At 51.3% G+C, this 26045-nt stretch overlaps 1 protein-coding gene across 4 annotated transcripts; it reads right to left on the reverse strand.

Moving 5' to 3' along the window:
- Positions 1 to 5432: 5432 nt before the first annotated feature.
- On the reverse strand, positions 5433 to 22376 carry LOC127576548 (gastrula zinc finger protein XlCGF57.1-like). Of its 4 annotated transcripts, XM_052027083.1 has the most exons (4): positions 22248 to 22376; positions 20098 to 20290; positions 19336 to 19907; positions 5714 to 7507 (listed from the first exon to the last, which is right to left on the reverse strand). In XM_052027083.1, exons 3-4 carry the CDS (start codon positions 19887 to 19889, stop codon positions 5821 to 5823), a joined length of 2241 nt encoding a protein of 746 aa, XP_051883043.1. In that variant the 5' UTR covers positions 19890 to 19907; positions 20098 to 20290; positions 22248 to 22376; the 3' UTR covers positions 5714 to 5820. The 4 variants fall into 4 exon arrangements, with proteins under 4 accessions (XP_051883041.1, XP_051883042.1, XP_051883043.1 ...); XM_052027082.1 differs by lacking the exons at positions 19336 to 19907; positions 20098 to 20290; positions 22248 to 22376 and adding exons at positions 12500 to 12553; positions 16773 to 16891 and having other exon boundaries at positions 5701 to 8283; XM_052027081.1 differs by lacking the exons at positions 19336 to 19907; positions 20098 to 20290; positions 22248 to 22376 and adding an exon at positions 16773 to 16891 and having other exon boundaries at positions 5433 to 8283.
- Positions 22377 to 26045: the final 3669 nt, after the last annotated feature.

Genomic DNA, 26045 nt, shown 5'->3' on the forward strand with positions numbered 1-26045 from the left:
TTTGTCAGATGCAAGGACGCATAACTGAACGTGAACCAAAGATTGAGTTCAGTTCCTATCCCAAGATATAGTGGGGAATTCAATCCCAGGGAAAATGTTAACATTTGTTAATGAGGATATAGTAACAGTCAGCTAGGAAATAACGAGGATGGGGAGAGTCAATGTGGATTTATGGAAGTATAAACATGTTTGACTAATTTGCTGTAACTAGCAAAAATAAGAACACAAGAAACAAGAGTTGGAAGCCCCTTCAGACTTCTCCATTGCCTCATTACTCAAGATCATGGCTGATCCAGTCCTGTCTTCGGATACCACTTTCCCATTTCCTCCCCATACCCTTCAACTCCCTTGTCGTTCAAATGTCTGTCAATCTCCACCTCAAATATACTCAATGACTCCAGCTCCCCAGCTCTCCAAAGAATTTCAGTCCTCCAAGGCAATGTCCTTTAGTTCTAGGCACCTCCATGAGGGAAACATCTACTCTGGATCCATCCTGTTAATTCCCATCAGACCTTTACAAGGTTCGTTCTAGAACCCATTAATCCCAAACTGCTCAACATTTCTTTGTACGTAATCCCCTTAATCCCAGGGCCCACTCTGGTGTACCTTTCCTGCACTCCTTTCGGAAGTGTGTCCCTTTTGAGTCAAGACCACCAAAGATGTACCAGGTGAAGAACACTGAAGGAAGGAAAACACTAAAGAAACCTCAGGTCCTGACCTGAAACGTTGACCGCCTGCTTTTCTCCACGGATGCTGCCCGGCCTGCTGAGTTGCTCCAGCGTCTTCGGGTTTTTTGTCTGGATTCCAGCATCTGCAGTCCTTTGTTTCTCTAACGTTGTACCAGGTGTACTTCACAAAGGCCCGATATAAATGTTGTAAGGCATCTTTACTCTTGTACTCAAATCCTCCAGCAATAAAGGTCAACATACTATTGCCTTCCAGTGACATGTACTGAGAGCAGAGAAAATGGGGAGCACATTCCCCGAGGGAATACCTTTTACGTCCTACCAGTTATATCCTCCAAAAACACTATTAGACAGATCAAACAAAGGAATTTTGCTTCTACAAAAAGACGCTGACTGATTAGAACATAGAAAAACTACAGCACTGTTCAGGCCCTTCGGCCCACAAAGCTGTGCCGAACATGTCCCTACCCTAGAAATTACCAGGCTTACCCATAGCCCTCTATTTTACTCAGCTCCACGTATCGATCTAACACTCTTGAAAGACCCTATCGTATCCGCCTCCGCCACCGTTTCCGGCAGCCCATTTCACGCACTCGCCACTCTCTGAGTAAAAACTTACCCCTGACACCTCCTCTATATCTACTCCCCAGCACCTTAGACCTACGTCCTCTTGTGGCCACCATTTCAGCCCTGGGGAAAAGCCTCTGACTATCTACCCTATCAATACCTCTCATCATCTTATACACTTCTATCAGGTCCCCCCTCATCCTCCGTCTCTCCAAGGAGAAAAGGCCGCGTTCCCTCAGCCTGCTTTCATAAGGCATGCTCCGCATTCCAGGCAGCATCCTTGTAAATCTCCTCTGCACCCTCTCTATGGCTTCCACATCTTTCCTGTAGTGAGGCGACCAGAACTGAGCACAGTACTCCAAGTGGGGTCTGACCAGGGACCTAATAGCTGCAACAATACCTCTCGGCTCCTAAATTCAATTCCCCGATTGATGAAGGACAATACACCATATGCCTTCTTAACCACAGAGTCAAACTGCGCAGCCGCTTTGAGCGTCCTATGGACTCGGACCCCAAGATCCCTCTGATCCTCCACACTGCCAAGAGTCCTACCATTAATACTATATTCCGCCAACATACTTGACCCACCAAAATCATTGTACGTTGAGGTGTACCTCAGCTAATGGCTCTATTAGTAGCTTTACATTATATCCAGCTTCTATTTACCTGTAACTGTGACAATTTAGCCTCAAACCAACCTACCATTGGATGGGAATCAACTTACAGCAAAGTTGTGAACAGCGAAACATACTCCTCTGGTTCTCACCTGCTTTGGCAGGTTCAGTCTACGCCCAGAGCAACAGAGATGGAATGGAACAGAAGACAGCTTGATTCAGTATCATGAAACAAATAGGTAAAAATGAGAAATATAGAAGACTTTTGGCTTATGCAGCCTGCCCCACACAATTGTTTTATCTTCCACATATGAATCATTGAAAACTTATGACACAGAAGGCAGCCATTTGGTCCACTATGTTCATGTTGATCAAAAAAGAGCTACCCAGCCAAATGCCACCTCCCAGTACTAAACGCATACTGCCCTGCATGTCATGGCTCTTCAATGACACATCTAAATTCTGCGTGATGTGAGTTTCTGCCTCAACAACCCTTTGAGGCAGTGACTTCCAGAACCCCAACATCCACTGGGTATAAAACCCTCTCCCAATCTCCACACTCATCCTTCCACCAACTATTCTAAATCTATGTCCCTTGATTTTGCCTCCTTTGTGAATGGAAATAGGTCCTTTCTAATATACTCTACCTAGATTGTCCAATTTTCTAAAACTCAATAAAATCTCATCTCACCCTCCACCATTCCAAAGGAAACCAAAAGAATCTCTGCTCACAGGTAGAATTTTCCAATCCCAGTGAATTCTTGTAAATCTGCTCTCCAGAGCAACCACACTTCTCCACTAATCAGACTGGGCCCAAGCTATGGCCTAACTAATGTTGTACACCGTTCTGTATAATCAGAAGTGCCTTTATGTTTTGCTCCTTGGCAGATACAGAAGAGTAAGCCTTTTTTAAACCCCCTAACCATCTGACATGCCACAATTGCGAAAAATCAAAAATTTACAGATACTGGAAATCTGAAATATAGAAAATGCAGGAAACATTCTTTGACCTGAAACATTAACTCTGTTACTCTTTCTGCAGATGCTGCCTGACCTGTTGAGCATTGAGCATTTTCTGTTTTTATTTCAGTTACCATTAAGACAAACACTCCCAAGATCCTTCTGTTCCTCCACAATTCCCGATATCATCCCAACTAACATGCATTCCTCTGTCTTGTTGCTCCACCCAAAATATATTCCCTCACACTTCTGTGGACTGAATTCCATTGGCACTTTTCTGCCCAACTAACTGGCTCATCAATATCCTCCTGCAATCAAAAGCTTTCCTCCTCATTGTCAACCATGTGTTCAGTTTTTGTTTCATCTGCAAACTTCTTGATCATGTTCCCAACATTTAAGTCCTAATCAGCTACAAAAAGCAAAGGGCATATTGATCCATGTGGAACTCCAGTGGAAACAATTCCAGTCGCAAAAACATCCATCGACCACTATCCTTTAATCCCTGCCGCTGGGTGCATTATGGATCCAATGTGCCACTCTCCCTCGGATCCCATGAGCTTCCAGCTTGTCATGTGGGTCCTAATCAAAAGCCTTGCTGAAGTCCACCAAAACAAATGCACTGTCCTCACTGAACCTCAGACTAATTCATCAAAATTTCAGTCGTAAATCAGAAACAATGATAAGTGAAAATCAAAAAAAAACTGGACAAAATGTACTGGAAATCTGAAATAGAAATAGAAAATGCTGGAAACGTTCAGCAAGTCAGGCAGCAACTGTGGAAAGAGAAACAGTTAATGTTTGAGGTCCAAAACTCGGACCTGAAACATTAACACATGCATGCAGCCTGGCCTCGACTAATCTGTGCCTTGATCAATGAAGGGTGAATCTGTCCCTCAGAATTGATACCAATAATGTGCCCAACACTAACTAGCCAGTTATCCCTTCCTCCCATGTTATCGAACAATGCAACACCAACAGTTGTCCAAACCTCTGGCACCACTCCTGGATCCAGGGTTAGTTGTAAAATGTTCTGAATGTTCCACAATCCTTTCCCTGGCTTCTTTTAACAGCCTTGGATAAAATTTCATCCAGAACAGATTTATCTACTTTCAGGAATGCAAGGTCCTACTGTACCTATGTTTCACAATACCTTCCATTATCCATTTATCTTCTGAAGACTTTTTGGTCCATTATAGACCAGACTTTTTCCTTCGTTAACCTCTTGCTCTTTGTGTAACCACAAAACATCTTTGGTTTTTCATTTCTTTCACTTGCCAATGTACTTTAACATTTTCTCTGTACTTCAGTTCCCAGTGACCAACATAACCTTCCCTCTCACTTTCTCTCATCCACTTTGCCTCCTGTCATCCAGGTCTCCGTCCTTTCTCTTTGGGGGAACATCTTTACCCTGAACCTGCTCCCTCACTGCCTCCCGTTGCTCTGACACCCATTTACCTTCCAAGCAGCTGTTTCCAGTTCATTTTTGTTAATTCGCTGCTCAGCCCTGGTAAAATTTGCCTCACCTCAGTGAAGGGCATTGACTTCAATCTTATCTTTGTCCTTTCCCCACAGTAATGGTGAACCCCAACCCCCCTACCCTCCCCTCAGAATTACCCTCCTTCCCAGACCCTCTTCCAACCATCAGACCCTCCAATTCTCCCCCACCTCCCTCAGACCATCACACCACCCCTCCCCTCACAACCGCCCTCCACCCTCCCCCTCACACCTCCCCATTCTCCCCCAGACCATCACATCACCCCTCCCCTCACAACTGCCCTCCACCCTCCCCCTCACACCTCCCCATTCTCCCCCAGACTCTCCCTCAGACCATCCCCCACCAGCTCCCAACACAAACCCCGTTCCCCCTTCTCCCCTCCCTCCCTCCCCCACCCCCTCACCTCCTCCCCACCCCTCCCTCCCTCCCCTCCCTTCCTCCCCTCCTCTCCCTTCCTCCCTCCCCCCCTTCCTCCCCACCCCTCCCTCCCCTCCCTTCCTCCCCCCCACCCCCTCCCTCCCCTCCTCTCCCTTCCTCCCCCCCACCCCCTCCCTCCCCTCCTCTCCCTTCCTCCCCCCCACCCCCTCCCTCCCCTCCTCTCCCTTCCTCCCCCACCCCTCCCTCCCTCCCCCCTCACCTCCTCCCCCCCTCACCTCCTCCCCTCACCTCCCTCCCATCCCCTCCCTCCCCACCCCCTCACCTCCCTCCCATCCCCTCCCTTCCTCCCCCTCCATTCCCCCCCACCCCTCCCTCCCCTCTCTTCCTCCCCCACCCCCTCACCTCCTCCCCTCAGCTCCCTCCCATCCCCACCCCTCCCTTCCTCCCCTCCTCTCCCCCTCCTCACCTCCCCCTCCCCTCAGACCGCCGGCACCGCCCGGCAGAACCGACGCGCCTGCGCACTGCCCCAACCACCCAGGAACGTTGACGGCGCCGGCTGCCGTTGGAGGGGGCAACGCAGGCGCATTGCCCTCCCTCGGAGCCGGCTCCCAGACATGCGCCCTCCGTCAGGTGCCGGCTGGAGGGGCCGCGCCTGCGCACCTGGCTTGAAGCCGCCGCCGCCACCCCCTCAGTGAGCCCCGCGCTCCGGGGTCCCGGAGCCTCCGGGATATTAAAGCCTCGCCCCCTGGATCCGCCCAGACAGTGGGGATAATGTGGAACCCATCAGCACAGGGAGGGGGTTAAGGTGATTGGCAGGGATGCATTTAATGGAGAGCTGAGTGAACACAATGAGAAAAAAAGAAATACAAGTAAAATACAACAGGATAAGAGGAGAGAAGCTGGTGTGGAGTAGAAATACTGGCAGGGACCAGTTTGGCCCCATGGCCTCTCTTTCTGTGGTACATTGTGCATATTGTAGAGACACTGAGGATCTGAAACAGTGCTTAGGGCAATATTTATTTTCTCCACAGATCCAGAATATTAAACTTCAGCCCAGTTATGGGGGTTACTAACATTATCAGAAACAAACCCCAACTGGCTCAATGAGCATACATCATGTTTAGTCTTTCTTCTCTGTGTGAATTTGCTGGTGTTTCAGTAGGTGGGATGACTGAACGAAGCCCTTCCCACACACGGAGCACGTGAATGGCCTCTCCCCAGAGTGAATTAGCTGGTGTCTCAGTAGCTGGGCTGACCGAGGGAATCCCTTCCCACACACGGAGCAGGTGAACGGCCTCTCCCCGGTGTGAGCTCGTTGGTGTTTTTGTAGCTGGGACGACTGAACAAATCCCTTCCCGCACTCAGAGCAGGTGAACGGCCTCTGCTTGGTGTGAATTTCCTGGTGTTTCACCAAGCAGGATGAGCGAGTGAATCCCTTCCCGCACTCGGAGCAGGTGAACGGCCTCTCCCCGCTGTGAATTTTCTCATGTATCAGTAGCTCTGATGACCGAGTGAATCCCTTCCCGCACTCGGAGCAAGTGAACGGCTTCTCCCCGGTGTGAATTCGCCGGTGTATCAGCAGGCTGGATGAACGAGTGAACTTCTTCCCACACTCGGAGCAGGTGAACGGCTTTTCTCCGGTGTGAACTCGCTGGTGTATCCGCAGGGTGGATGACCGGGTGAATCGCTTCCCGCACTCGGAGCAAGTGAACGGCCTCTCCCCGGTGTGAACTCGCTGGTGTATCAGCAGGTCTGAGGAATGAGTGAATCTCACGCCACACTCGGAGCAGGTGAACGGGCTCTCCCCAGTGTGAACCTGCTGATGTGCCAGCAGGTGAGATGACCGGGTAAATCCCTTCCCACACTCCAAGCAGATAAATGGCCTCTCCCCGGTATGAACTTGCTTGTGTCGCAGCAGGTGGGACGACCGAGTGAATCCTTTCTCACACACGGAGCAGATAAAAGGTCTGTCCCCAGTGTGAAATCGCTGGTGTTTTGTCAGGCTGGATGAATCAGCAAATCCCTTCCCACACTCAGAGCAGGTGAATGGCCTCTCCCCGGTGTGAACTCGCTGGTGTATCAGCAGGCTGGATGATCGAGCGAATCTCTTCCCGCACTCGGAGCAGGTGAAATTCTTCTCTCCTGTATGAATTTTCCGGTGTGTCATCAGGCTGGAAGACTGAGTGAATCCCTTCCCACACTCAGGACAGGTGAATGGCCTCTCCCCAGTGTGAACGCGCTGGTGTCTCATCAGGTCTGACGACTGTGTGAACTTCTCGTCACACGTGGAGCAGGAGAACGGCCTCTCCCCAGTGTGAATTTGCTGGTGCCTCACCAGGTACGATGAGTGGGTGAATCCCTTCCCACACTCAGGACAGGTGAAAGGCTTCTCCTCAGCGTGAACCTGCTGGTGTGTCAGCAGGTGGGATGACCGACTGAATCCCTTCCCACACTCAGAGCAGATAAAGGGTCTGTCCCCAGTGTGAACTTGCTGGTGTCTCACCAGGTTGCACGACAAAGTGAATTCCCTCCCGCACTCAGAGCAGGTGAACGGCCTCTCCCCAGTGTGAACTTGCTGGTGTCTCATCAGACTGGATGACCGAGTGAATCCCCTCCCACATTTGGAGCAAGTGAACAGCCTCTCCCCTGTGTGAACCTGCTGGTGAGTCAGCAGGTGGGATGACTGAGCAAACCTCTTCCCGCATTCAGAGCAGGTGAATGGCCTCTCCCCAGTGTGGATTCGCTGGTGTATCGTCAGGTATTTTGACTGAGTGAATCCCTTCCCGCACTCAGAGCAGGTGAACGGCCTCTCAGTGTGAACCTGCTGATGTGTCATTGGGCTGGCTGAATGAGTGAATCCCCTTCTGCACTCAGGACAGGTGAGCGGCCTCTCCCCGGTGTGAATTTACTGACGTATCAGCAGGTAGGATGAATCCTTTCCCACAGCTGGCGAGGATGTGCTGGTGTGTTCTCAGGGCACGGGATTACTGCTGTTTTAACAACAACGAACTTCATGCCAGACACGAAGCAGGTGGACGCGCTTCCAGCTGGATGCAGAGTTCTTTCTTCTCAAAGGATCAAGAACTCGCGCTGAGACACAGGAGATTCTGCAGCTGCTGGAATCTGGAGCAACACACACACAAAATGCTGGAGGAACTCAGCAGGTCAGGCAGCACCTGTGGCACACTGATACCACTTTTATCGAGGAAATTTGCTCACTCCTTCAGAGACTTGAAAGTTTTTCCCACTTCTCTCAGATTGGTTTATCAAAATGTCACCTGCACAGAACATGTTTGGTTTCTCCTTGGTGTGTCCGGCACACTGCCTTCTCCGGCCGTATAACTGGATGGAAATCCTTCCATAGTCACCCTCTCGAACACCCTCACTAACGGATGTGTGTCTCACTGCCGTACTGTTCAAACTATGGTTTGTAATCACTTCTCAGAAATGAGACAGATAAGCATCTCCTCTTCTAAATTCAAGAACTGATGACATTCAGGTGCTGGTGACCTGACCGACACTGCAGGTCTGGTGTGCTGTTGAGCTTGAGATTCCCACGCGCAAATCCTCAGTTTGTTCTTTCCTGCAAAAGGAGTTTACAAAAAACATCAATAAGTACAGGACAGCATTTTAGATGAAGTAAGTTTTGGTCTCTCTAGTGAGCGGTGATATTGCACTGTAAAAAGTGAGTCCCAAAGCAAACTTATTTTCCATCTGGGCATCAGCAGCTTTTAATTCCTGGGTGTTAACATTTTGGATGACCTGTCCTGGGTCCAACACATAGATGCTAATCACCAGGAAGGTACACCAGCATCTTTACTTTCTTAGAAGGTTAAGGAGGTTTGGCAATATCACCAAACACTCTTAACAAACTTCTACAGCTGTACTGTTGAAAGTATCCTGACTGGTTGCATCATGGACTGGTACAGCAATTCCAATACACAGATACGCACGAAGCTGCAGAGAGTAGTGGACTCAGCCTAATACATCACGGGCAGATCCCTCCTCAACATTGGCAGTAGCTATATGAGGCACTACCTTAAGATGGCAACATCCATCAAAGATCCACACCATTTGGGCCGTGTCGTCTTCTCACAGCTACCATCGGGCAGGAGGTACAGAAGCCTGAAGTCCCACACCACCAGCTTTAAGAATAGCTACTTCCCTTCAACCATTTGGCAAAACCCTAATCACTACTTCAGTATAGCAACACTGTGACCACTTTACACAACAGTGGAGTTTGTTTTTTTTTGTTCTCATTGTGTTCTTTCTTGTATAATTTACATTCTTCTTGTGAATGTTGTCTCTCTAATGCTATGCGCCTGTGATGCTGTTGCAAGTTTTTCATTGCACCTGTGCATACAGGTACTTGTGCCTATGACAATAAACTCGACTTTTTTTGGCATGTTGCAACCTTCCACTGGATTTCTGCCTGTATCAGATTGGGCCATTTCTGCCAGTCATCCCTCTGTGAACTGGCTCAGGTTTTCCTTCTACATTGGTACGGCCTGACCCGCTGGGCATATCCCACAGCACTACCATTAGCAACACATATATCACGGCTTGGTACGGCAACTGCTCTGCCCAGGACCACAAGAAGCTGCAGAGAGTTATGGACACAGCCCAGCGCATCACAGAAACCAGCCTCCCCTCCTTGAACTCTGTCTTTACCTCTCGTTGCCTTGGTGAAGCAGCCAGCATAATCAAAGACCCCACCCACCCAGGTCATTCTCTCTCCTCTCCTCTTCCCTCGGGTAGAAGATACAGGAGCCTGAGGGCACGTACCACCAGGCTTAAGGACAGCTTCTACCCCACTGTGATAAGACTATTGAATGGTTCCCTTTCACGATGAGATGGACTCTGACCTCACGATCTACCTTGCTGTGACCTTGCACCTTATTGCCCTGCACTTTCTCTGTAGCTGTGACACTTTAATCTGTACTGTTACTGTTTTTACCTGTACTACCTCAAGGCACTCTGTACTAACTCAATGTAACTGCACTGTGTAATGAATTGACCTGTACGATCAGTTTGTAAGACAAGTTTTTCACTGTACCTCAGTACGTGACAATAATAAACCAATACCAAATCAGCCACATTAACCCATTTGACTTCACCCCATGCCCTTGTTCTACCCATCCTCCTCAATGACTGAAAATTAACATTCTCTCTTTCCAAGCTCTAATGAACAGTCTTTGACCTGAAATGTTAACTCTATTTCCTTACTAAGTGTTTCCAGCATTTTCTGTTTTATTATTCCCCAAAGAATAACCAGCCTCTGACCCACTCCTGCAGCATTTGTGGCTGGTCCAGTAGACTTTCTGGTCAATGTTGACCTCCAGGAGATTGATGGTGGTGAGCTCAGTGGTGGCAAGGCCATTGAATGTTAAGGGCACAGGTGATTAGGTAGTGTGAATGCTACTTGCCCAGGATAGAGGTGTTAAATACCATTCTGCATTCAGACAGAATGGATGAAGAGACCATCGTCCCATAAACAGAAGGGCCCAGTATCAGAGGACACCAAACAAAGATGATTTGTGAAATAACTACAAGTGACACAAGGATTTTGGTTTCTTATACAGCATTAATAGACATAATTTACCTACATGGTTCATGTAATCACAATATTAAAGACATTAATTCACCAGAAATAGACTCAGTCCCTAATATTTGGCCTTGGTCCCAATTATATTTACTAAGATTTGGACAATTGACGGGGTCTGGAGATTTGACTGGTTCTCAATTTGCCTGCCTGTGCTTCCAGGTTCTGTCTGCAAACCAACGTCAAAGGGCTTATTGCAGCTGAATCAATGGCCACAATTGTACCCACAATCCCCACTGTTCCAGAAACCACTCTACCAACAGCAGTTTCAGCGAAATTAGCATTCATCACCCAGGGCCTGAAGATGATAAGATAAGATCTCTTTATTAGTCACACGTACATCGAAACACACAGTGAAATGCATCTTTTTTTGCGTAGAGTGTTCTAGGGGCAGCCCGCAAGTGTCGCCACTCTTCCAGCGCCAACATAACACGCCCACAACTTCCTAACCCGTACATCTTTGGAACGTTGGAGGAAACCGGAGCACCCGGAGGAAACCCACGCAGACACACGGGGAGAACGTACAAACTCCTTACAGACAGCGGTGGGAATTGAACCCAGGTCGCTGGCGCTGTAATAGCGTCACGCTAACCGCTACACCACTGTGCCAGGCATTCACCACCTGAGCCAGGCCAGCAGAGAACACAGTAAAATCTTTAAAAAAAAAACTGCAGATGCTGGAAATCCAAAATAAAAAGAGAAAGTGCTGATCAGGAGGTTAGGCAATACCTGCGGGAGTTGACATTTCTGGTCCAAAACCCTGTGTCAGAACTGAGAATGTGGAAAAAAAAATATTATTTTTATGCTGCAGGGAGGGAATGGTCGTTAACTGGCAACAAGAGGAGGCAATTCAGCCTCTTGAGCCTGCTCTGCCATTCATTAGGATCATGGCTGATCCCACCTTCCCCGTTCACTTTTCTGTCCTTCCCCCAAAACCCTTACTGATTCAAAAGTGATCTAAGCCCCACAGCTCTCTGCAGCAAGAGGATGCAAAGACTCAAGCTTCAGAGAGAAGGAATTCTTCTTTGTTGCGCTTTTAACTGGGAACTGGTAGATGAAAATCAAAAAGAAAACCTGCTGCTACCAGAAACCTGAAATACAAGCATAAAATGCTGAAAGCGCTCAGCGGGTCAGGCAGCATCTGCAGAAAGAGGAACAGAGTGAACGTTTCAAGTCAAAGACCCCTTGTCCAAAGCAGGCATGGCAGTGTAGCGGTTAGCGTAACGCTATTACAGCGCCAGCGACCCGGGTTCAATTCCGGCCGCTGTCTTTAAGGAGCTTGTCCGTTCTCCCCCTGCCTGCGTGGGTTTCCTCCGGGTGCTCCGGTTTCCTCCCACATTCCAAAGACATACTGGTTAGGAAGTTGTGGGCATGCTATGTTGGCACCGGAAGCGTGGCGACACTTGCGGGCTGCCCCCAGAACACTCTACGCAAAAGATGCATTTCACTGTGTGTTTCGATGTACATGTGACTAATAAAGAGATCTTATCTTATTCGGAGACCAGGCCCACTGGTTCTTGACTGCCCCATGAAAGGAAACATTCTTGCAAAGGTTGATTAGGAGAGGCTGTTTGTAGGTAAAGGGACGTCTGGCAAGTCGGAGGCCTTTTAAATCGAGACATGCAGTGTTCGGGGCCAGCATGTCCCCGTTAGAGTGAAGGGCAAGGCTGGCAGGATTGGGGAACCATGCCGAGACGTCATGTTACAGCTGTACAAGACATTTGTGAGACCACACTTGGGAGTAGTGTGTGCAGTTCTGGTCAGCTAGTTACAGGAAGGATGCCATTCAGCTGGAGAGGGTGCAGAAAAGATTCACAAAGATTTCACTGGGACTGGAGGGCTTGAGGAGAGACTTGAAGGTGAGATGGGAGTTAAAGGGGACCTGAGGGGCAAGTTCGCCCCCACCCTAACCCCCTCCCCCCACACCACCCCCCCCACACCACCTCAAGAGGCACAAGCTGAAGGTTTTGCCATGGCCCTCACAGTCCCCCGACCTAAACATCTTCGAAAATCTGTGGATAGACCTGAAAAGAGCAGTGCATGCAAGACGCCCCCAAAAATCTCACAGAACTAGAAGGCTTTTGCAAGGAAGAATGGGTGAAAATCCCCCAAACAAGAACTGAAAGACACTCAGCTGGCTACAGAAAGCATTTACAAGCTGTGATACTTGCTAAAGGGGGTGTTACTAAGTACTGACCATACAGGGTGCCCAAACTTTTGCTTCGGGCCCTTTTCCTTTGTTATTTTGAAACTGTAAAAGATGGAAATAAAAAAGTCATCTTGCTTAAACTATTAAAGAAACGTGTCATCTTTAACTTTATACCGTTTGGAAATCAGGTCATCTTTCACTTGCTTAGCTATTCACAGTAACAGAAATTTTGACCAGGGGTGCCCAAACTTTTGCATGTCCCTGTACCTCTATCAGGTCAGCCTTCAGTCTCCTATGTTCCAGGGAATAAAGTCCCAGTCTATGAAACCTCTCCTTGTAACTCAGGCCCCCAAGTCCAGGCAACATCCTGGTAAATCTTTCTGCGCTCTTTCCAGTTTAATAACATCTTTCCTATAATAGGGTGACCAAGATTGTATGCAATACTCCAAGTGCAGCCTCACTAACATCTTGGAAAACTGCAACATAATATCCCAGCTCCGAGACTCAGTGCCCTGACTGAAGGCCAGTGTGCCAAACGCCTTCTGCACCACCCTGTCTACCTGTGATGCTGCTTTCAGCAAGCTATGCACTTGCATTCCAAGGTCCATCTGTTCCCTAACACTCCCCAGGGCCCTACCATTCACTGTACAAGTCCTACCCTGGTTTGATCTCCCAAAATGCAATAACTCACACTTATCTATACTGAAAGCCGTTTGCCAATCCTCAGCCCACTGAGCTGATCAAGATTCCCCTGTAATTTTTGGTAACCTGCCACACTATCTACAACACAAGCTATTTTAGTATCATCTGCAAACTTACTAACCACACCTTGTACATTCCCATCCAAATTGTTTGTATAAATTACAGACAAAGGTACCAGCACTGACCCCTGTGGCACAGCACTAGACACAGGCCTCCAATCTGACAAACAACCCTCGACCCTCACCCTCTGCTTCCTACCACTGAGCCAATTATGAATCCAATCCGCTATCTCCCCCTGGATCCCATGCGATCCAACCTTCCAGACTAGCCTGCCATGAGGGACCTTGTCAAGGGCCTTGCTAAAGTCCATATAGAAAACATCCACTGCTCTACCCTCATGGTTACCTCCTCGAAGAACTCCAAGAGATCTGTCAGACATGACTTCCTACACACAAAGCCGCCCTGACTGCCCCGAATCAGATCCTGTCTCTCCAAATGTTGGTAGATCCCGTCACTCAGAATCCCCTCCAGCAATTTACCGACCACCGATGTCAGACTCACCGGCCTGTAGTTTCTTGGCTTGTTCTTGCTACCCTTTCTAAAACAACGGTACTACATTAGCTACTCTCTAGTCCTCCAGAACCTCACCTGTGGCCAGAGATGAAGCAAAAATCTCTGCAAAGGCCTCCGCAATTTTCTTCTCCAGCTTCCCACAAGGTCCAGGAATGCACCAGGTGAGGCCCCTTAAGGCACTTTAAGGGCTCCAATACCTCCTCCTTGCTAATTCACATGTGGTCCAAGACATCACCACTCATTTCCCCCATTCCCTGAATATCCATTGTTTTCTCCACAGTAAAAACTGAAGAGAAATATTTCTTAAAAATCTCACCTATTTCCTTTGGTTACGCATACAGATGGCCATCCTGATCTTTAAGGGAACCTATTCTCTCCCTAGCGACCCTTTTACTCTTAATATAGCTATAGAATCTCTTGGGATTTTGCCTCACCTTGCCTGCCAGATCCTTCTCAGATCCTCCTTTTGCCTTCCTAACTTCTCTGTTAAGTGCACTCCTACATTTCTTGTAGGAGATTCAAGAGATTCACTCAACAGCCAGCATTCCCCAAACCTGCCAGCTTTGCCCTTCACCCTAACAGGAAGATGCAGGCCCGGAACTCTCAACATCACACTTTTAAAGGCCTCCCACTTGGCAGACACTCCTTTGTCTGCGAACAATCTCGCCCAATCTACCTCTGCAAGATCCCGCCTCATGGCTCCAAAATTTGCTCTGCCCCAGTTCAGGACCTTAACCTGTGAACCAGTGGTATCCTTCTCCATAACTATTTTCAAACTAATAGAATTAAGGTCACTGGACCCAAAGTGCTCGACGACAGACACTTCCGCCACATGCCCAACAACATTCTCCAGGAGGAGGTCCAGTGCTGCACCCTCTCTAGTAGGTCCCCCCAACATATTGATCAAGGAAGCTTCCTTGGACACGTTTCACATAGTCTACTCCGTCCAAGCCTTTTACACTATGTTGGCCCAGTCACTATCAGGGAAGTTAAAAATCTCCCTCTAATTCTACCCTATTATGTTTACAACTAGCTGCAATCTCTCTACATATCTGCTCCTCCAATTCCTGCTGACTACAATACACTCCCATCAGAGTGACCACCCCCTTCTTGTTTCTAACTTCTATCCACATGGCCTCACTGGATGATCTCCCAAGAATATCCTCTCTAAGGACCATTGTTATATCCTCTTTCATAAAAAAAGGCAACTCCCCCTCCTCTCTTAACTGCACCTCTGCCACACCTGTAGCATCTGTATCCTGGAACATTGAGCTGCCAGTCCTGCCCTTCCCTCAGCCATGTTTCTGTTATGGCAATGATATCCCCGTTCCCAGAGCCCATCCACACCCTCAGTCATCTGCCTTACCTGTAAAACCTCTTGCATTGAAATAAATGCAGTTTAAGCCAATTTCCTCTCATTTTACTGTGCTCCTATCTATCCTGACGACTAAATTTGCTCTCATTGGCTACAGTATTATCCCTGATTTCTCATCAGCCACTCTACTGCACAGGACCCCACCCTTCTGCCACTCTGGTTTAAAGCCTCCTGAGTAGCAAATCTCCCGGGCAGGATATTGGTCCCGCTCTAGTTCAGGTGCAACCTGTCTCTCTTGTACAGGTCACCCATACCCCAGAAGAGATCCTAATGATTCAAGATTGGGGGGGAGGGGGAGGAGATGGGGGAGGGGGAAGAGGAGATGGGGGGAGGGGGGGGGAAGCAGATGGGGGGAGGGGGGGGAAGCAGATGGGGGGAGGGGGGGGAAGCAGATGGGGGGAGGGGGGGGAAGCAGATGGGGGGAGGGGGGGGAAGCAGATGGGGGGGGAAGCAGATGGGGGGGGGAAGCAGATGGGGGGGGGAAGCAGATGGGGGGGGGAAGCAGATGGGGGGGGGAAGCAGATGGGGGGGGAAGCAGATGGGGGGGAAGCAGATGGGGGGGGAAGCAGATGGGGGGGGAAGCAGATGGGGGGGAAGCAGATGGGGGGGAAGCAGATGGGGGGGGAAGCAGATGGGGGGGAAGCAGATGGGGGGGGAAGCAGATGGGGGAAGCAGATGGGGGGGAAGCAGATGGGGGGGGGGGGGGAAGCAGATGGGGGAGAGGGGGGGAAGCAGATGGGGAGAGGGGGGAAGCAGATGGGGGAGAGGGGGGGGAAGCAGATGGGGGAGAGGGGGGGAAGCAGATGGGGGAGAGGGGGGGAAGCAGATGGGGGAGAGGGGGGAAGCAGATGGGGGAGAGGGGGGAAGCAGATGGGGGAGAGGGGGGGAAGCAGATGGGGGAGAGGGGGGGAAGCAGATGGGGGAGAGGGGGGGAAGCAGATGGGGAGAGGGGGAAGCAGATGGGGGAGAGGGGGGGAAGCAGATGGGGGGGGGAAGCAGATGGGGGAGAGGGGGGGAAGCAGATGGGGGAGAGGGGGGGAAGCAGATGGGGGAGAGGGGGGGGAAGCAGATGGGGGAGAGGGGGGGGAAGCAGATGGGGGAGAGGGGGGGGAAGCAGATGGGGGAGAGGGGGGGGGAAGCAGATGGGGGAGAGGGGGGGGAAGCAGATGGGGGAGAGGGGGGGGAAGCAGATGGGGGAGAGGGGGGGGAAGCAGATGGGGGAGAGGGGGGGGAAGCAGATGGGGGAGAGGGGGGGAAGCAGATGGGGGAGAGGGGGGGGAAGCAGATGGGGGAGAGGGGGGGAAGCAGATGGGGGAGAGGGGGGGAAGCAGATGGGGGAGAGGGGGGGGGAAGCAGATGGGGGAGAGGGGGGGGAAGCAGATGGGGGGAGAGGGGGGAAGCAGATGGGGGGAGAGGGGGGGGAAGCAGATGGGGGGAGAGGGGGGGGAAGCAGATGGGGGGAGAGGGGGGGAAGCAGATGGGGGGAGAGGGGGGGGAAGCAGATGGGGGGAGAGGGGAGGCAGGGGTGGCAAGGTCCGTGCTGCAGCTGTGTGGCCGCTCACAGTGATTCTGCAGCCCGCACGGATTCTCCCCGGCCGTGGGCTGCACCTCGGGCCCGAACCCCCGGACCCGGGACCCGGGACCCGGCCCTGAGTGAACCCCCGCTCCTACCTGCCGCCGAGATCCCGAACGCTTCCGCGTACGGAGACGCGTGCTTGTGACGTCACCCCTGTCGTGCGCCTGCGCTCTCGGCTCGTTCAACCGCGACAGGGCACTTTCTCAACCGCAATGGCTCCTGGTAAAGACTGGCTGCCATATAAACTAATCCGGGTAATGATCGCCGCCGTTGAAATCATCCGACAGCGATGTCTCAGATCGCCTGAACAGCTGAAAAGCGAGTGAATGCTTGCATATGGGAAGCGGGGCAGAGAATTTTCGCACTGAATTTCCCAGGAAAAAAAAAACAAGTGAAAATAGGAGCAAGAGTGGGCCACTCGGGCGCTAAACCATTCAGCATGACTAATAGCTGGCTGCTGCAGTGCACAATTCTCTGTTGCCAGTTCCTCATCGCCGTCAATTCACCGATCTTTCAAGAAAAAAAATCATCTACTTCATTAAATACTCACAATGATTTAGCTTCCACGGCCCTCCGGGACAGAGAACGCCAAAGATTCACCACCCTCTGTAAGAAGTTTCTGCGGACCTCAGTTTTAAATGGCCATCCCCTAATCCTGTAACAATGGCCTCACGTTCGAGATTCTCCCACGGGCGGAAGCAGCTCGACATCTACCCTGTCATGCCCCCGAAGGGACTGTGAAGCAAGAACCAATCCCGGAGGCAGAGCAGCCTGAAAGACACCCGTTTATTCCAATGCTCTGTCTTCTATTCAATAACCAATCTTCAATCTATGCCAATACGCTTCCCCTGATACCATGAGTTATCTTGTGCGCTCGCCGTTTGTGTGGCACCTTGTCAATGCTTCTTGAAAGCCTAAATACACTCCATTAGAGGTTCCCATCCATCAGTTCTGCTTTTTAAATCCTTGAAGAATTCTAGCAAATTTGTCAAACATGATTTACTTTTCATGAAACTATGTTTATTTGGCTTGATGACATGAGAACACAGAACATTACAGCACAGTACAGGCCCTTCCGTCCACAATGTTGTGCCGACATTTTATCCTTCTCCAAGATCTATCTAACCCTTCCCTCCCACATAGCCCCCTATTTTTCTATCATTCATGTGTCTAAGAGTCTCTTAAATGTCCCCAATGTATCTGCCCCCACTAACTCTGTAGGCAGTGCGTTCCACGCACCCACCACTCTCTGTGAAAGAAAAACTTACCCCTGACATCCCCCTTATAACTTCCTCCAATCACCTTAAAATTATGTCCCATCGTGTTAGCCATTGTCGCCCTGGGAAAAAGTCTCTGAAGAGATCTATGCCTCTTTTTTTCTTGTACACCCTCTATCGAGTCCCCTCTCATCCTCCTCCTCCTCCTCTCCAAAGAGAAAAGCCCCAGCTCACTCAACCTATCCTCATAAGACATGCTCTCCAATCCAGGAAACATCCTGGTAAATCTCCTCTGCGCCCTCTCTAAAGCTTCCACATCTTTTCTATAATGACATTAATAACCAGTTATTTCTTCCTTGATTATAAACTACAGCACCCTGCCAACAATACATGTTAAGCCAAGTACCCATAATCACCCAACTTTTTTTTACCCTCCCTTCTTGAGCAAGGGAGACACACTTACAGTTTTCTAACCAGTTAGTACTCCACAGGAACTCAGCAGGGAACTTCAACCAGCAGCCCCACCGACTCTGCAGCCACTCCCTTTTTTTTTTAAGATAAGATTTCTTTATTAGTCACATGTACATCGAAACACACAGTGAAATGCATCTTCTGCGTAGAGTGTTCTGGGGGCAGCCCGCAAGTGTCGCCACACCTCCGGCGCCAACATAGCACGCCCACAAGTTCCTAACCCGTACGTCTTTGAAATGTGGGAGGAAACCCACGCAGACACACGGGGAGAACGTACAAACTCCTTATGGACAGCGGTGGGAATTGAACCCAGGTCGCGGACGCTGTAATAGCGTTACGCTAACCGCTACACTACCGTGCCTGCCTTTTTAAAACCTATTTAAAACCGGTGCTGGCGATCATGTCCTGGTGAGTATGACCCAACTTCAGAGGCCCACACTCTTGTCCAAATATTCATTAATCCATTTCAAGTTTACCATTCACCCAACATCGATTCCCACTCGTGAAATAGAGTTCCAGACTTGCCTTCCGCGGCAATGTTTCACCACTCTCCTCCTGAAAGGTCCGGCTCCCTGCTCCTGAACGCCCCCCCGGCAGCAGAATCCTTTCTCCCTCCCCACCCTAACAGTCAATATCAGAAAGAAAACTTCAATCAAGTTATCTTTTATCTAAAATGCAAAGAGTATACCTCCCCACCCACCCCTCGCGATTAAATGGACAACGTACTGGGCATTAAAGTTTGAGGTGATTTATTCGGCATCTGTCAGGAATATTAAACCCCAGCCATGGGCTGTAAACATCAGCGGAATGAACCCAGGGCAGGACAGTGAATATCGTCCAACCCTGGATGTAATCGTCAGGAGCACGATGGGCAGAATGCCGCTCCTGCAGTCACTTGTGGACTCGCTGGTGCTTCCGCAGACCGCCTGAGTGAGAGAACCCCTTCCCGCATCGAAAGCAGATGAACGGCCTCTCGCCGGTGTGAACTCGTCGGTGCATCATCAGGCTGTCTGACCGAGTGAATCCCTTCCCACACAGAGAGCAGGTGAACGGCTTCTCCCCGGTGTGAACTCGCTGGTGGATCAGCAGGTTGGACGACTGAGTGAATCCCTTCCCGCACTCGGAGCAGGTGAACGGCCTCTCCCCGGAGTGAACTCGCCGATGCTCCTGCAGGTGAGACAACTGTTTGAACCCTTTCCCGCACACGGAGCAGGCGTAAGGCCGCTCGTCGGTGTGGCTGCGGCGGTGAGCTTCCAGGTGGGATGGGTAAAGAAATCTCTTCCCACAGTCCTCACATTTCCACGGTTTCTCCCGGGCGTGACTGCGCCGGTATCTCAGCAGGCCGCACGTTCGGCTGAAGTCCTGTCCACACTCAGAACCCGCGAACCGTTTCTCCGCGCAGTGAATCGAGCTCTCCATTCCCACGTCCAGAGGCCAGTGGTGGTCGGACCCCGATGGATCGAGTGACTCTGGCAAGTCATGAAGGGAGGTTTGGTTTGAGTTTCCTGTCTGTGAATCCTCCATTACTGACACCCTGTGAAACTAATTTAAAGGGAACGTGAGATAACGCGGAAATGCAGCTTGGGAAAGTCGTGGGAAAAGTGTCCAGGAGCAGTGATCTGCACCAATGAATCATAAAGCCCAGCTGACGTTTCAGTCAAAGCCCGTAGGGCCCGACACATTCTAGCGCCTCTCGGCCGCGGTGAACACAGCCCGCCGGGTGTTTCATTACCTGTGGTCCCGGGGGTGGAAATCGCAATCTCCGCAGGGACACCCGCGGCCTCCGTTCCCCTGACAACTCTGAATCAGCCGCTCCCTCGTGTAATCCTCCAGCCGCTCATTCCCGCCGGTTTCGCTTCCTTATCCCACGCCGGCGAAGGCCGTATTCTTTGGTTAGTTGACGCCCTTTCTTCGGTCGCCAATCCCTGGAACACGGGTGTTCACCCAGTCAGACGCACAGACAACCCCCCCTGTCTAGACAGATGTTACCGCTCTCCACCCTTTACATTCGACAGGGTTCAAACTCTGTGGAGCCCGGGTTAACCCAATCAAAAACTTCCACAACTTTTCCCTAATTTCCAATATCCTACTCGGGGCGGGGGGGGAGACGCACACACTCACACCCCGCCCGGCAAACCCGTGACCCTGACAACATCAGTTCGCTTCCCTCCCTTGCCCGTTACTATTTCAAAGGGGCTTGCAGTGACTGCCTTCACCCTTCGCACAGGGTGCAGACACAGGACATTGCCTGAAACTGGACTCTCACAGTTTGTCTGGCGGGATTCCACAGAACTCCCGCTTCTCTCTCCACAGACACTGACTGACCAGCTGAATATTCCCAGCGATTTCTGATTCTGTTACACTGACTGGGTTGGTCTCTGGTCTCCAGAAAAGATGACAGCCTCGGCCTCTGCTAATGGTACCGCCGGCAATACCTCGCCCCCAGAGGGAAGCGCGGGGAGTTTTTAAACTCATGGAACCCATCGATCTACCTCTTTCCCTCCCCCTGCCCTCCGGGTCAAACCCCCACCCCTCCCCTTCCGAAGGTCCCCTCCTGCCCCAATCCTGGAATTACGCCTTTGCCCGGAAACTCCGGGGGCCGGCAGACCGCGGTGTCTCCTGTCCCTTGCTACAGCCCCCGCAGTCTGCGTGGCCGCCGCCCACTCGGGGGGAGGGGGAGGGGGGGGGGGGCAGCCGAGCCCCGTCAGACCGGACAATCGGCCGGATCACAGTCGCTGGCCCTCGGGCATCTCCCTCCACCGCGGCTCCCGGTGAATCGGGCGGCGGGTCCCGCCGTGAAGGTCCGTTGGAGGGTCCCGCCCGCCGACCCATCCCGCGGAGACGCCGTTTCCACAAGTCCTCGCCGTGGGAAACCGGCGCCTCCAGCCTCCCTGAGACTTTGCTCCCCGTCCTGTCCCGTCCCCCTCCTGGGCTGTGACCACCCACCCGCCCCTCAAACCCCACCCCACACACCCCCATCCCACCCATCCCCTCACACCTCACCCCCCCAACTCCACCCCTCACACCTCACCCCCCCAACTCCACCCCTCACACCTCCCCTCACACTCACACCTCACCCCCCCAACTCCACCCCTCACACCTCCCCTCACACCTCACCCCCCCCAACTCCACCCCTCACACCTCACCCCCACCAACTCCACCCCTCACACCTCACCCCCACCAACTCCACCCCTCACACCTCCCCTCACACTCACACCTCACCCCCCAACTCCACCCCTCACACCTCACCCCCACCAACTCCACCCCTCACCCCCCCCAACCCCACCCCTCACACCCTCTGCTCCCCATAATCTCGCTGTATGAAATCCGGGCTCCCAGTTTACTCCTGCTCTCTCCCTGACGGTGTGGCGGTGGGGCTTGGTCCCGGGGATTATTCCCCAAGCCCCCCAGTACCGGACCCCGCACTGACTCTGAGCTCAGGTGCCGGTATCCCGAGCCGCCGGCTCCCTTGGTGTGGGGGTGTGGGGGTGTGGGGGGGTGTGGGGGGGTGGGGGGGGGGCTTCAGGTCACCGGGGAGCAGCACAGCGCCGGTCGCCGGCTGATTCTATCGGGCAATGGCTGGGCCGGAGGTGACCGGCGGCCCAGCGGGAACGTGGGCTGAACCCGTCCTCCGGTCTGATGGTCCGCAGACCTGGGGAGTCGGAGCCCCGGCCGCCGCGGGGGAAGGAAGCCCCGGTCACCGTGACCCTGAGCCCGCCGGGTCTGCAGACGTGCCGCCCTGCCCCGGCCGGGCCTCGCTGTGACTCTGACCCCCACGGCCACGGTACCCCTTGGAAATGGCCCATTCCGTCCCGCTGCTGGGACCCGAACCGCGCCAACGGACGTCCCCCGGGGAAGCGGCCGCCGCGGCCCCGCACCAACCGCTCGGCCTCGGCTCGCCGGGCTCAGGCCGCGCTCCTCCGCCCGGAGCCCGCACCTTCCCGGCCTGCACCGCGCCCGCTCCCCTCCGCCCGCCTCCTGCCAGCGCATCGGGCGGTTTCTCGGGCGCGGGGGTTTCTGGGTAACCGGGGCCGCCATTCGTCTGGGGATTCCGCCGCCTGTCTGGCAGCAGCTGATTAAGATTAAGATCTCTTTATTAGTCACATGTACGTCGAAACACACAGTGAAATGCATCTTTTTTTTGCGTAGTGTTCTGGGGGGCAGCCCGCAAGTGTCGCCGCGCTTTCGGCGCCAACATAAACAGGTATGACCTGTTCAAAGGGGACGGGTTGCACTTGAATCCCAGGGGGAGCAACATACTGGCGGGGAGGTTTGATAAGGCTACTGGGGAGAGTTTAAACTAGAATTGTTGGGGGGTGAGATCTGTACTGGAGAGACTGGGGAAGAGGTGTTGGGCTCTCAAATAGAGGAGGCTAGGAGTAAGTACCATAGGCAGCTGATAGAGAAGGGACGTGCTCAGACAGGTTTGAGATGTGTCTATTTTAACGCAAGGAGCCTTGTGAACAAGGAGGATGAGCTTAGAGCTTGGATCGCTACTTGGAGCTATGATGTGGCTATTACGGAGACTTGGATGGCTCCTGGGCTGGAATGGTTGATTCAAGTGCCGGGTTTTAGATGTTTCAGGAAGGACAGGGAGGGAGGCAAGAGAGGTGGGGGAGTGGCACTGTTGATCAGAGATAGTGTCACGGCTGCGGAAAAGGTGGACGTTGTGGAGGGATTGTCTACGGAGTCTCTGTGGGTGGAGGTTAGGAACAGGAAGGGGTCGATAACGGTGCTGGGTGTTTTTTATGGGCCGCCCAATAGTGGCAGGGTTATTGAGGAGCAGATAGGGAAAGGTGTGAGAATAACAGAGTTGTTGTGATGGGGGGTTTTAATTTCCCAAACATCGATTGGCGTCTCCAGACAGTGAGGGGTTTAGATGGGGTGGAGTTTGTTAGGTGTGTTCAGGAAGGGTTCTTGACACAGTATGTAGATAGACCTACAAGAGGAGAGGCTGTACTTGATTTGATATTGGGTAATGAACCTGGTCAGGTGTCAGATCTCTCAGTGGGTGAACATTTTGGTGATAGTGATCATAATTCTTTACGTTAGCACTGGAGAGAGATAGGAACAGACAGGCTAGAAAGGTGTTTACTTGGAGTAAAGGGAATTATGAGGCTCTCAGGCAGGAAATTGGAAGATTAAATTGGGAATAGATGTTCTCTGGGAAAAGTACAGAAGATATGTGGCAAATATTCAGGGTATATTTTTGTGGAGCTCCGCATAGACATGTTCTGATGAGACGGGAGTTGTGACAGGATACAGGAACCGTGGTGTATGAAGGCTATAATAAATCTAGTCAAAAGGAAAAGAAAAGCATTCAAAAGGTACAGAGAGCTCGGTAATGTTAGAGATCTGGAGGAGTGCAAGGCTAAGAGGAAGGAACTTAAGAAAGAGATTAGGAGAGCCAGAAGGAGACATGAGAAGGCCTTGGCAGGCAGGATGAAGGAAAACCCCAAGGCGTTCTACAAGTATGTGAAGAGTAAGAGGATGAAATGTGAAAGGATAGGGCCTATCAAGTGCAGCAGTGGGAAAGTGTGTATGGATCCGGAAGAAATAGCGGAGGTACTTAATGAATACTTTATGTCAGTATTCACCACGGGAAAAGATCTGGAGGATTGTAGTGGGGACTTGCAGTGGCCCGAAAAGCTTGAGCATGTAGATATTAGAAAAGAGGTGGTGCTGAAACTTTTGGAAAGCATCAAGTTAGATAGGTCTCCGGGACCAGATGAGATGTACCCCAGGTTGATGTGGGAGGCGAGGGAGGAGATTGCGGAACCTCTGACGATGATCTTTGTGTCGTCCATGGAGACGGGAGAGGTTCCGGAAGATCGTAGGGTTGCGGATGTTGTTCCCTTATTCAAGAAGGGGAGTAGGGATAGCCCAGGAAATTATAGGCCAGTGAGTCTTACCTCAGTGGTTGGTAAGCTGATGGAGAAGATCTTGAGAGGTAGGATTTATGAACATTTGGAGAGGTATAATATGATTAGGAAGAGGCAGCATTGCTTTGTCAAGGGCCTGATTGAATTTTCTGAGGATGTGACTAAGCACATCGATGAAGGGAGAGCAGTAGATGTAGTGTATGTGGATTTCAGCAGGGTGTTTGATAAGGTAGCCCATGCGAGGCTTATGGAGAAGGTGAGGAGACAGGATCCAAGGGGACATTGCAGTGTGGATCCAAAACTGGCTGGCCCACAGAAGGCATAGAGTGGTTGTTGAAGGGTCGTGTTCTGAGTGGAGGTCGGTGACCAGTGGTGTACCTCAGGGATCTGTACTGGGACCCTTACTCTTTGTGATTTTTATAAACGACCTGGATGAGGAAGTGGAGGGGTGGGTTAGTAAGTTTGCGGATGACACGAAGGTTGGGGGTGTTGCGGATAGTTTGGAGGGCTGTCAGAGGTTACAGAGGGACATAGATAGGATGCAGAGTTGGGCTGAGAAGTGGCAGATGCAGTTCAACCCAGATAAGTGTAAAGTGGTTCATTTTGGTAGGTCAAATATGTTGGCGGAATATAGTATTAATGGTAGGACTCTTGGCAGTGTGGAGGATCAGAGGGATCTTGGGGTCCGAGTCCATAGGACGCTCAAAGCGGCTGCGCAGGTTGACTCTGTGGTTAAGAAGACATATGGTGTATTGTCCTTCATCAATCAGGGAATTGAATTTAGGAGCCGAGAGGTATTGTTGCTGCTATATAGGTCTCTGGTCAGACCCCACTTGGAGTATTGTGCTCAGTTCTGGTCGCCTCACTACAGGAGAGGTGTGGAAGCCATAGAGAGGGTGCAGAGGAGATTTACAAGGATGCTGCCTGGAATGCGAAGCATGCCTTATGAAAGCAGGTTGAGGGAACTCAGCCTCTTCTCCTTGGAGGGACGGAGGATGAGGGGGAACCTGACTGAGGTGTATAAGATGATGAGAGGTATTGATAGCGTAGCTAGTCAGAGGCTTTTCTCCAGGGCTGAATTGGTGGCCACAAGAGGACGTAGGTTTAAGGTGCTGGGGAGTAGATATAGAGGAGGTGTCAGGGGTAAGTTTTTTACTCAGAGAGCGGTGAGTGCGTGGAATGGGCTGCCAGAAACGGTGGTGGAGGCAGATACGATAGGGTCTTTCAAGAGGCTGTTAGATCGGTATATGGAGCTGAGTAAAATAGAGGGCTATGGGTAAGCCTAGCAATTTCTAGGGTAGGGACATTGTCGGCACAGCTTTGTGGGCCGAAGGGCCTGAATTGTGCTGTAATTGTTCTATGTTCATGTTCTATGCCCACAACTTCCTAACCCGTACGTCTTTGGAATGTGGGAGGAAACCCAAGCAGAATGGGTCTGGAATGAAAATCAGGAAATGACTTCTTTCCTGTTGCAAAGGGTATGCGGAGAGTCCGGGGTTGATGGCTCGGGTTTTGATTGTGACACCCGTGTGGATTTGTGCCCGTACTCAGTGAGCTGGCTTGGTCTGTTCTTCTCTCGAGTTTAGGAACATGAGAGATCTATTGAAACTTTCAAAATTCGTAAAGGGCTCAACGGGCTGCGTGAAGCGAGAATGTTTCCTCAGGCGCGGTCGTCTCAAACAAGTTGGGTCACAAGTTTCAGAATGACAGGGAGACTGTTTAGATCTGAGATCAGGAGAAATTTCTTCACTCGGAGGTTGTTGTAAAAACCCGAATGATTCAAGAAGAATTCAAGAAT

Source organism: Pristis pectinata, chromosome 12 (genome assembly GCF_009764475.1).
Source record: "Pristis pectinata isolate sPriPec2 chromosome 12, sPriPec2.1.pri, whole genome shotgun sequence".
Taxonomy (NCBI): Eukaryota; Metazoa; Chordata; class Chondrichthyes; order Rhinopristiformes; family Pristidae; genus Pristis; species Pristis pectinata.